The sequence below is a fragment of the Nematolebias whitei genome, chromosome 20 (assembly GCF_014905685.2).
Source record: "Nematolebias whitei isolate Nwh7 chromosome 20, NemWhi1, whole genome shotgun sequence".
Taxonomy (NCBI): Eukaryota; Metazoa; Chordata; class Actinopteri; order Cyprinodontiformes; family Rivulidae; genus Nematolebias; species Nematolebias whitei.
Window position 1 is genome coordinate 4,686,249 of NC_056517.1, and position 12,439 is coordinate 4,698,687.

The 12,439-nt window shown below is 40.0% G+C and overlaps 1 protein-coding gene across 1 annotated transcript in view; it reads left to right on the forward strand.

The window, feature by feature from the left end:
- The window catches only part of LOC119426227 (E3 ubiquitin-protein ligase RNF31), a 29,910-nt gene extending 18,052 nt beyond the window's left edge, over nt 1-11,858 (forward strand). Inside the window, exons 15-24 of the mRNA XM_037693772.1 lie at nt 1,389-1,562; nt 2,343-2,441; nt 4,600-4,689; nt 4,833-4,947; nt 6,553-6,665; nt 7,387-7,500; nt 8,563-8,611; nt 8,747-8,843; nt 11,140-11,305; nt 11,375-11,858. Coding sequence (XP_037549700.1) covers nt 1,389-1,562; nt 2,343-2,441; nt 4,600-4,689; nt 4,833-4,947; nt 6,553-6,665; nt 7,387-7,500; nt 8,563-8,611; nt 8,747-8,843; nt 11,140-11,305; nt 11,375-11,422 — 1,065 coding nt within the window. The 3' untranslated portion in view covers nt 11,423-11,858. The remainder of the gene's footprint in view (nt 1-1,388; nt 1,563-2,342; nt 2,442-4,599; nt 4,690-4,832; nt 4,948-6,552; nt 6,666-7,386; nt 7,501-8,562; nt 8,612-8,746; nt 8,844-11,139; nt 11,306-11,374) is intronic.
- The last annotated feature ends 581 nt before the right edge of the window (nt 11,859-12,439 follow it).

Below are 12,439 nucleotides of genomic sequence, written 5' to 3' on the forward strand. Positions count from 1 at the left end.
ATTCAAATTATTCCACAGTTTGACTCCACTTCAAAAAAAAAAAACTTTATTAATCCCAGAGGGAAATTAAATAAATGATACTGATACAAAGCTGTTACAACTCTGGGCCTCTATTTAACTCTGGGCGCTCTATTTCATGCTAGTTCAACTCTGGGCGCACTATTTAAATGGTACCTTACTGATACACAAAAGTTTTTTCTAGTAGTTCTAATTTTGCATATTTTAAACTGTGATTCCCTTAAAGTATAAATTTGCTCCTTAATTTTAAACAGGTTTTGAATGTTTTCTGGTAATTGTCTATTTTTTGCTTTGAAAACAATTAGAGCTGTCTGTAGTTTCACTATGTCAATGAACTTTAATCATTTAGATTTTACAAATAGTGTATTAGTGCTTTCTAAATATTCCACCATATGGATTACTCTTATTGCTCTTTTTTGTAGTATTGTTAATGCCTGTAGTGTAGTTTTGTAATTATTGCCCCAGATTTCTGCACAATAGCTTAAATAAGATTAGTGAACAGTAATTTGTCTCACTATTTGGCAACAAACTGGTCAGTTTTGTCTGTCACGCTTAATTAATGCATAATAAGCGGTTATTAATGATTTATAAAGTGTTTATAGAGGAATTAATAAGGGGAGCCTTATTGTAAAGTGGTACCTAAAAAATAAAGTACACAAATGTCTGAACTAAAGGACAGAATGAATGAAAACAAAACAGGTAAATAAATGTGGGTTCATGTTTGTTTAAATGAGAAACGATGTTTAAAACTGTTGATTGATGAAGTAATGGAAAACAGGAAGACGTGAACAGATAAAAACCATGTGAGCAAAGTTTAACAAACAGCTGAAGACTGGCTCAGGTTTAATTTAATTCATTTTTTAATCCCGTATCATTTCTTACAGCAAACATGAATTCATAAAAAGCTCACGTGTTTTACAAGATTCCTGGTTTTCTTTGCAAATAAATTACGGCGGATTTTTAAAAATGATTATTAAATATGATTTTATGTTTGTTTAAAGGTAGATTTGGCATCTTAAAATAACACCATGCAGCTTTATAAGAAGTAAATGTTTCTTGTATTTGTGGAGCATTTGTTAAGATAAATATTTAAATTGAATTATTAGTGAGCTTGTCACAAAGTTGAACCATAAGATAAGTCAGATGCTTTATATATATATATATATATATATATATAAACTGTAAAATAAATGAGAGTTAAAGTAGATTTGTGTCTGTGCTACAACTGTTTTGAATGTGGAAATGAGATGATTTCAGACCGATGGTGGCAGTAAACCAGTATATTTCCAGTATAAAATGTGTTTTGTGTAAAGGAGAGTCGTTGGACATTTTAAGTGCAGCTGCGGTTTGTTTCGCTCGCTGCGCTGCAGATGCAGTCTCTGACGTCCTGCCAGTGCTCGGTCTGCCACGACTGCTTCAGAGACCACTTCACCATCGCCATCAGAGACAAACACATCAGAGACATGGTGTGTCCCGTCTGCGGCGAGCCCGACATCAACGACCCAGAACAGCTGGACAGCTACTTCTCCACGCTGGACATCCAGGTGAACGGGGACACGCGCCGAAACATGACCACACGCAGTTTGTCACGTGCACGATTTTAACGGGGGATCAGCTAAACTTGGTTTACAACAGGAGCTTATATGCAGCTTCTTTACATCACGAAGAACCGGACCAGATGATTGAATGAATCGTTTACCGCAATATCTTTGTAAAATTGATTAAACATTAATTAAAAGTTGCAATTTCAAACCGTGTCCATGCAACAACTCAAATCTACACGCAAGTGAAAGAGCCTGTTTGCTCCTTGAAGAGCTTTGAGCTGAAAATCTGGTTCATCTCTTGGTGACGCATAAGTTGAACTTTTTAAAATAATTCAGCAGTAGCTCCTTGTAAATCACTTTATTGGAGCTAAAACACTATTTTACGTGACATATTTGGTGTTTTTCATAGATGAACAGTGTTTTTAGGAGAGGCTGACTTTGTGAAGTTGTCTGTTTTGTTTTGAAACAACTCCGTCTCATCATTAAGTTTAGGAACCTTTTTATGTTTGAACAATTCTCAGGTCAGAGTTAAGTATCTTCAACTAAAAGAAAAGTTTGCTTTTAAAATAGCTTGGACTAAAAACAAGTGAGAAGGCAGCCAAAGTTTCAAGGCAAACATTAAGAGATCTTCAGGAAGCTGATGAACAGGACGACGTGTAGAGAACTTTTAGAAAAGAGCTGAAATAATAAACTTTTAGAAGGAAAACCAAGTTCATGTTTGTGGAAGTGCAGTGAACGCAGGAGAGCTGTCGCAGTGAGATGCTGTTGGTTGTCTTGTAGCTGCGGGACTGCCTGGAGATGGACGTGTACGACCTGTTTCACAAGAAGCTGATGGAGCACACGCTCATGAAAGACCCCAAGTTCCTTTGGTGTTACCATGTGAGTTTTTACAAACGTCTCAAAATGAGTTTATTTTTAATGTGCATCTCCGTCATCCTTCATTTCCTCATCCACCTTTAATTTGGATGCTTTGTTATCATTTGAATCTGTTTTTAAGCCTGAGTTCTGTCGTTTAAAACTTCAAAAACTGAATGTTTTGTATTTTTTGCAGATTGTAAATGTTGATAAAATGTTCCTGTTTTGGCTTTTTTTTTAAGTTAAATCAAAACTGTATAACTTTCTCAATTTCACGACAGAATAGTTTTGTCATTGTTTTGGAGAAACTTTCTTTTAAAAAAAAATCTAAATCTTGTTTTGATGATCAAACCTTCCTTTTTAATTAAATCACAACAAAATCAGACAAATATTTAAATAGATAAACATTTTGTGACCAAGTGACTAGTGAGGCGTGAGGTCAGGTTTTAAGAATGAAGACCTGTTTTTATGTGTATGACTTGTAATGTACTTTAGGCTGTTCAGTTTTTGTTGTTGTTTTAGTTTTATGTTGTTGTTGTTGTTCCACCTCTTCCCACATTAGGTTTGCAAGTTGCACGTTTTCTCAAGTTTATTAAGAAATGTGTGATTTTCTTTTCAAATACAGTAGTTCCTCATTTATTGTGGGTGTTAGGTTCCAGCCCCGCTCGCGATAAGTGGAAAAACTGCCAAGTAAGGGTAGTAGTGTATATATATATATATATATATATATATATATAAGAGCACATCATGTCATGATCAGCTCTCTGCGCCTCCTGCCAGCCTCTCTCCTCCACTGCAGTCACACTCTTCACCTCCCAGTCTCCCTCCTTCTGTGTAAATAAGCCATTTAAATTTAAATAAACAATCCATGGAGCATGGATTGTTTATTTAAAATATTTAAAGTATTTTAAAGTATAGTAAAGTATTTAAATTGTAGAGAAGAGAAGTGCAGCAGGACATCATAGGGTTAACCCTTCATGCAACATGGAGCAGAAATTACAATTACACTGTAACAATGGAACATGAAGTTCTAAAACAATTAAAAATAACTTTGAACGCTTTTTATATTTTGTGATTATGATGATTTTTACGATGTGACATACTTTGAATTTTAAGTTGGAAGACGAAAGTCGATCGGTGCATCTGGACACCAAATTAACCTTCACGAAGCTGCAGCAGCTCCAAGGAGAAATGGATATTTTTAGGATTTAAACTTTAACTGGAGAAATTGCATTTCCTGCGAAAATGCAGTGTGAAGGTTTTGTTGCTGAAGAACTTGCTGAAAAACAGCTGAAAGTAGGTAAAAACAGCTGAAATGAGTTGGTAGAAGCAGAAAGAACACATATTTGCTGAATTTGAAATGAGAAATCCTGATCAGAAAAATTAGTAAATTAGCTAAAGAAAGGCTGAAATTATCAATAATAATAATAATAATAATAATAATGTCATCACAATGTCAGCACTGTATGTTTCCATACAATGGCAAAATTAGTCTCTGCACTTAACCCATCCACCACCAGGTGGTGCAGTGGGCACAATAAGGGGCTGAAACAGCAGAAATAAGCTTAAATTACCAGAATAAGGTGGAGAGAGAGCACACTTGTGCCCAGTTAGGCTGAAAGACAGAAATGTGCAGATAAAGGTAGAAATTATCTGGAAAAAAAACTGAAATTTACTCAAATTTATTTAAAACAAATCCATTTTAAACAAGTAATCCATGCTGTATGGATTGTTTGTTTAAAATATTACAGTATTTCAATTTAAATTGTTTATTTACACAAAAGGAGGGAGATTGGGAGGTGAGTGTGGTTGCAGTGGAGAAGTGGGCGTGGCAGAGAGCGGAGGTCATGACACGGTGATTTAGCACCTGCTAACTCATTTAAAATAGTATATTTTAAATAAACAATCCATGCCGCTCGTGTGGCTCGTCCATCAATCAGCCAGCTGTGCGTCATATCCAATCTTATTTTGAAAAACCACAAAAGAGCGTGTCTGTGAACGTCAAACCGTAAAGTGGCGAGGGACTACTGTATTGTTTGTTTTTAAACGTCCTTTTTTTGTTTGTAACTGCTGCGGACAGTTAATCTTGCGTAAAGTAAAACTATATGAATTTGTGTTTGCCTGAAAATTTAAAGCGATGGCAGCATAAAGGCTGAGAAGTGTTTGTCCTCCTCCTCCTCAGTGCACCAATGGGTTTATCAACGATGGGAACCAGCTCAAGGTCACCTGCCTTATGTGCCGCAAGAGTTTCTGCGCTCAGTGCAAGAAACCTGTGAGTGTAATCCCTGAGCTTCCAGGGCGTGTGGGAGGTGCTCAGTTCTCCTGCAGTAGATTATCATCAGGTGCTTGGCCTTGGGCTCGGGCGCCTCCTCACAGCAGGAACGTCTCCCCTCATTAACTCTGTTTGTGTCTCAGTGGGAGCCTCAGCACCAGGACGTGTCCTGTGAACAGTTCCAGCTGTGGAAGAGGGAGAACGACCCGGAATACCAGAGACAAGGCCTGGCAGGTTATCTGAGGGACAACGGCATCAGTAAGACACAACCACGAGTTGCACTTCCTGTTCTTGTCCTTGAGCGGTCGGCCTCACTCCTCAAACGGTTTCTGTGTTTGAACTCCTCACCGAGCAGGTGGAGGCTCGAGTTGATCCAGCAGCCACAAACTGCACCTCCAAAGTTTAATAGATTTATTTATTAAGTTCAAAGTAAGCCACTTTCTCTGCAGGATGTTAACAGGTACAAAGACAAGCCCATGAAATGAACTCTTAAAACTGCTCTGACGTCAGTTTTATTTTGGTCTTATTTTCAGTTCAGTGGCTTTTTCTACTTTCTGTTTTCTTTTCCATCTGAACAATTAAACTGAATGGAGTAATTAGACCACAGTCCTTTGCAACATCTTATGACTTTCATACAAACACGTGGAGGAAACGTCTGTTGCCGTATTCAGAACGAGTATTGCATTGTACTATTTTCATGAGCCTGATGAAGCAGCTGGCGGCACCATGAACTGAGACACACAAACATTAAAATGTAACGATCCTTTCAAAAAAGCTCAATGCAGACAGGAACAGGTTGAACCAGTTACGTGTTCACTTTTGTCATAATTGTAAGCTCCGCCCCCACAATCAACCCTGACGAGGATGTTTGTGACTTCCAGCTCCTTTGGTTAAAAGTGGCTCACATTTTAAATGTATTTTTCTGTGCACGTGTTCTCAGCGTTGAGTCTTTTGTTGTACGATTCAGAAAGCGTCAGTGTCTCAACAAGTCAAAGGGGCGGGTACTTGTTTTCATCAAGTCTGATTGACACGTCAGACTGAAATATCACAAAAGAGGAAGAAATGAATATTTCTGGATGCAGATTAGGGAAAATAATAATAATAAATACATATATATATATATATATATATATATATATATATAACAAACTTGAAACCATTTAAAACTGAAATGACTCAGTTTGTCCTGAATGCAACTCATTGCTCGTTGTTTTGTTTTTTTACTAACTTAATTGTTTGCATAAGTTTCCTGAATAAAGTCATATATATAAACGTGTTTGTATATAAACGGCTGCAGGTGCTCGGTGGTCGGTGCCACGGTCTTGTTCACCTGAAGCTGCAGGTTTGAGCCCAGGTTGTGTCAGGAAGAGCATCCAGCGTAAAACAGTTGACAAATCTTAGTTTGCTCGTTGTGGCAGAGAGCAGCCAAAAGGGAAACGACAAAATATACGTTTGGATCAACTAGCCTGGTACTATGTTCATTAAAAATCTGTTGCGTTAGATTCAGGCTCCCTCTTTGCAGTTCCAGACTGAAGTGCAACAAACTGCACAAGTGATTGAAAGGAGTGAAGCTGGTTTGTTATGAAACAAGACGTGGTGAAACCGTGTCAGTGTTGCTGAAGAGCTTTTCTTTTGATGAAACACTTGACTGGAACTGCTGCTGAAGTTGCTGATTCTGAAAATGAAAATGTGTATAAATTAATTTGTTAAATGGGTTTACCTGCTGACGGCTAATGGGTCTTTACTTCAGGTTAACTGATGTTTTAATTTGCAAGAGCAATCCGAGTTTATAAAGAGGTTCAGCCATCGCTGATTCGTTCTTAAACATCTGGGACTGATGTGTGCACTCCTGTCCCCTTGCAGCGTGCCCTCAGTGTAACTTCCAGTACGCTCTGACGAAAGGCGGCTGCATGCACTTCAGCTGCTCGCAGTGCAGGTACGAGTTCTGCAGCGGCTGCAACAACCCGTACTACAAGGTGGGTTTGATGTGGAAAGGTGGCAGCTGCGACACAATCCGTTAATGCGTGCGATGCGATGTACATGCAGTCTGGGGCCACACCTAACAAATGTTGAATCTGCCTGATTCAGCCAGCCTGTAACTGGGACACTAAACCTGAACAAGCCAGTGAATCAACAATTCATCCAACAAACCGTCCACATCCATGCTCAATACTCAAATTTAGAACAAAGTAAACCAACAAATTCTTCATTTTAGGAACTATGAACTTAATTCTTCCACACTAGAATAACTTTAGTTTAACACAATTTAAGTTTTCTGCCTCTGATGCACAAAGTAGCACTACAGAGACCTGAAACCACGACTGTCTCTACCAACACCACTAACATCGATTATAAACAAATAGTGAGAACAGCCTTTATCTATTTTAATCCCTTTAAGATGACTTGTATCTCTTGTAACAATTACCACAGAAATATTCTAATAGGAATACATTTTAAATCTGACATTATGTTTGGAGATCGTCAGTGTGGGACCCCAGCCCCAGATTATCAGTGGGCTCAGAAAAGCTGCGTCATTAAAATATGTTTTGGGTGCTTTATTCAAATACTGTGAAGGAGACTGACAGGCTGTGTTTGTTTCACAGGGAGACACATTTCCTTTCAGACTTCACTTAAAACCTTGTCTTTTTGCCATCCCCTCAACGTGCGTGTCTTGGTTTTGTAATAACTTTGTTGCAGGCTTGTTGTAAAACACCTCGATGCAAGTACAACGGCCTGCATGCTCATCACCCCCGAGACTGTCTCTTCTACCTCAGAGACTGGGACGCAGATAAGCTGCAACAACTCCTGCAGGTAAAACAGCAAGTTTGTTTGCGTCTCTTCGTTTATGGTTAATGAAGTCGTAAAGATCAGATTGTAAAGCAGCTGGGATCATGTTAAAGCATTTGTTTTCATTAGGCTGTAACTTCTTACACTGGGTCTTGACAAGAATACAGGTGCTGGTCATAAAATTAGAATATCATGGAAAAACTTATTTCAATAATTCCATTCAAAAAATAAAACGTGTATATTATATTCATTCATTACACACAGACTGATATATTTCAAATGTTTATTTCTTTTAATGTTGATGATTATAACTGACAACTAATGAAAACCCCAAATTCAGTATCTCAGAAAATTAGAAAATTGTGAAAAGGTTCAGTATTTAAGACACCTGGTGCCACACTCTAATCAGCTAATTAACTCAAAACACCTGCAAAGACCTTTAACTGGTCTCAGTCTAGTTCTGTAGCTACACAATCATGGGGAAGACTGCTGACTGGACAGTTGTCCAAAAGACGACCATTGACCTTTGCACAAGGAGGGCAAGACACAAAAGGTCATTGCTAAAGGGGCTGGCTGTTCATAGAGCTCTGTGTCCAAGCACATTAATAGAGAGGTGAAGGGAAGGAAACGATGTGGTAGAAAAAAGTGTATAAGCAACAGGGATAACTGCACCCTGGAGAAGATGGTGAAACAGAACCCATTCCAAAATGTGGGGGAGATTCACAAAGAGTGGACTGCAGCTGGAGTCAGTGTCTCAGGAACCACCACGCACAGACGAATGCAAGACATGGGTTTCAGCTGTCGCATTCCTTGTGTCAAGCCACTCTTGAACAAGAGACTGCGTCAGAAGCGTCTCGCCTGGGACTGCTGCTGAGTGGTCCAAAGTTCTGTTCTCTGATTAAAGTACATTTAACATTTACTTTGGAAGTCAAGGTCCCAGAGCCTGGAGGAAGAGAATGAGTTTCACTTTTTGAATGGAATTACTGAAATAAATCAACTTTTTCATGATATTCTTATTTTATGACCAACACATGTATAGAAGTGTGAAGTTTCTTCTCATTTCCTGCTTGTTGTTTCTGTCCTCAGAGGAACGGTGTGGACTTCAACACAGACCCTTCCAGTGGAGCCCAAGCTGGTGATTATTCACAGCGTTCAGGAAACAACCCAGACTCTGATTCATCTGCTTCCTTTAGTGTCCTCAAACAGACATTAGATGTTTCATAAGCCTTCACATATCGTCCCAGACTGTAATATTTTCTCTTTGTGCCAGATGCATGTGGCGTGATGGAGCAGAAAGATGAAGGCGGTCAGCAGGTGGACTCTCCGTGTGGCCTCCAGACGCAGCCGGGACAGGCCGGACTCTGCAAGTGAGTGAATCACACAGGAGCAACACGAGGCTTAAAACATAAACCTGATCCTGAAGACGAGTCAATGGAGACCTGGATATACAGTAGAATGCCATTCAGTAAAGTTAGCAATCTAAGAAAACCAGGGAACTTCATAAGTAAGTAAAGTGCATGTGTTGTCATCAGTGTATGTTCCAGTGCAATGACGACTTTAGTTCTCTGCATTTATCCATCACACCTGAGATACACCAGGTGGAGCAGTGGGCAGATATGTTAAAACTTATTTGGCCAATAACCGATACCAATATTTTTTCCCTAGACCTACTTACAGAGTCTACATATTGTTCTCTGCTGTGGAATTAAAACATTACATTATTCTGCACGGTCTTTGTCAGTTTGTCCTGCTACCAAATGCAGATGCCAAAAAGGGGCTGAAAATGATGTAAAACTATATAAATATATAACATATATTTAAAAAACGGCACCTTTTATATCGGTGAGTAATTTTGATGGAATGTCCGATATTTAACTTTATTGCTAATATCGACCGATACAGACACCATGCCGATAATATTGTGCAGCCCTACACACAATGGTCCTGATCGAGATTTGCATTAAAATGTTCCGGTGAGCTCCGGAGAAAACACCAGACCTCCAAGCAACGCCTCCCCGCTCGAGAGGCCTCATGGACCAGGAAGCAGTGCTCAGATTGACGGATGAGGCTGGAAGTCCGTTTCTGGTCCAATTCCCGGTCGGTTCCGTACGGCTCTCTGCATCCACTGAGCGCCAAAGTCACTATGAATAAGGACCAAACTTTTTCAGATTTCTCCTCCATTTCAGCAGAAAGCAATGGCTGGAAGCACTGTTGGCTTCTGGGAGATGTAGTCCTTTTGAGTGGTGATACAGTGTAGGCTTATTTAGAGAAAACTACAAAATGGCGGTGCCTGTCCGACGTTTTTTTTCTGTCAACTTTTTACTGTGTACGTATTGTCCCAATCATGTGAGTAATATTAAAGTTGACAATCGTGTCGTGTAAATTCATTTATTTATCTTTTTGTGTACAATCTTACTTTGAAAAACCACAAAAGAGCGAGTCCGCGAAACTCGAACCGCTAAGTAGCGAAGGACCCCTTTTAGAAAGTATGGAACAAGATGAGAGACCTGGGCTCCTCATATGAGGACTTTGATTTCTTTAGAGAACCTCTTATCATAGAAACCTGAAATATTGTTTTTAGAATCGTTGGGACCTTCTGACCCCAATTTGCAAAGAAAAATGTAAAATGCAAAAATACACCTACTGTCTTCATATGAGGCAGTTTTTCCTAAAACGACTCCCTGTACCATGACTGGGTCGAGTTATTTAACTTATTAGCTCCTACTACTCCCAGGTACCTTGGAGAAGTAGAACCAAACAAAAGCTGAACACTGACACAGAACGACGCTGCTGAAAAACATCAAGCTCTGTTCTGTGGTTTTTGCTCTTTATCACAGGAGTTTGGTTCAATGTGTCTTGTTTGTTTGTTAAAACGGATTAAAGTATAAATCTTATATTTGTTTTAAACTCAAAGCGTGATGTGCAGCCCAAAGACGACAGAAGAGCCAGAGGTAAATGAAGAACTGAAATTAAAAGCTGCAGGTTCACCTGATAGTCCTCAGATATGTCCTCTGTTTCTGCCAGATCAAATGAAAGCTCGAGTCCCTCTGCTTGTTGTGCTGTTTGTTTTTGTGCACAGACTCTGACGTTCTGCAGCAGTTCTAGTTCTGTTGCACTGATCACGATCTATAAAAAGCCTGAACTGACGATTCCGATTTTGTTTTCTAAGCGACGCCGTCAGGTGCTATGAGGTCACGATGCACCTTCAAGTTACAAATTTTACTTGAACAATATCCGAGAAACGATACAAACTTGTTTTAACCGGCCATGAGGCGGAGCTCTGAAATATAAATGAAGTTTAGACAATTGTTAAAACCACAAAAAATGGGTCAAATCAGTTTTTCGTGTATCGGCCGATCTCCCAAATTGAAGGAAATCAGGGCCGATAAATCGTCCAGCTGATTTATCGGTGCACCCGTAGTGATTGAATTGAAATGATTGGTTGTTGTCCTTCAAGCATGAACATCTGGCACAGCTTCTCTTCACTCCTTCCAGGAAAAAAAACCTGCTCCAATATTTCAACATGCGTTGAGAAACTTTACTAAAAATAAACCGTTTGTAAAAGGAACGTAGCTCTTCAAGTCATTTTTGTTGTGCAGCTGTAGTTTCTAACGTGTCACGTTTAGCAGGTGAGATGTAAAAACCCTCTGCGTGTGTCTGCAGTAAGCACTACAAGGAGTACCTGGTGAGCCTCATAAACGCTCACACTCTGGACCCGGCCGTGCTTTACGAACCCAACGACCTGATCATAGTGTGCCAGCGATACCTGGGGGACGTGCAGAGAGGAGACCCGGAGGACGAGAACGCCTTCAGCGCTCGCTTACTAAAGGTGAGACCCGGCTGTGCTCCCATGCGGTTTGTATGTCCGAGCTAAAGCTAACGCTGTGTTCCTTCACAGAAACTGATGGAGTTACCTCTTGGAGAAAAGGTTCCAAGAAACAAATAGATTCATCAAAAGAACATCACCTGACAGCAGAGCTTGAACTTTGTCAGTAAAATGATCTTTTCCTGTTTTATTGTCTGCGAATGATTCAGACCAGAAGAAGAAACACGTTTCTGTGGTGGCTTTGTGTTTAAATGTTTGATTTTTCCTTCTACGTCCTCACAACGGAGGGTTTTCTGGTTCTTGTGTGAAAGAACGTGTTCCACGTTTTATTTCACGTTTTTCTACCGTTATTCCCACAGTTCTAAGCTTTAAACTTTTAGTCGTTGGTGGCGTGAAGTTTTTCTCCTGCAGGGATGTGACAGCTTGATGATTGTGTCATGCAGTCCAGCGATGAACGTGTGTCCAGCGGTGGATGTTGTTAAAATCAGAGAAATGAACAAGTGGCTCTAAATGTTTGAACGGCTTGAAATCTGCTCAATAAACGATTAAATAAACAAACGTGTTGTTTTTGTCACGCCTCGTGTCCGTGTTCTGCTGACTGAACATTAAAACTGTAGAGAGCTGAAGGTAGTCGTGACGAGCCACGCTGCTCTTGTAGAAGATCACAGCTGGAGAGATGAACCAAATCCCAGCTGATGATGTCATCAGTCAGGAGCTGACCCCATGCAGACCTGCTGGGACTGCTTATGGACCTGTGCAGCATCAGGCTGATCCCAAGCCAACCTTTTAGAAATGCATATGTTGAGCATATTCTAACCCACCCTGGACTAACAGGGACCAGCAAGACCCAAGACCATGAATCCTCCAGCTGGGTTCCTTCTGGGAGGCATGAAGATATAAATCAAAGCTATTCAACTAACAAAAAGGGTTCAATCTTGTCGTCTGGACCAGTTTCTTTGAGAAACGGTTCGTCCCCCATCCAGAGGACTTCCTCAGTCTGTGGCCTGCCAACCAGATTTGTCCCATAAGTACAGATAGGGCAGATCTGGTTGGCAAGCCATAGACTGAGGAAGTCCTCTGGATGGGGGACAAAACGTTTCTCAAAGAAACTGGTCCAGATGAAAAGATTTTTGTTAT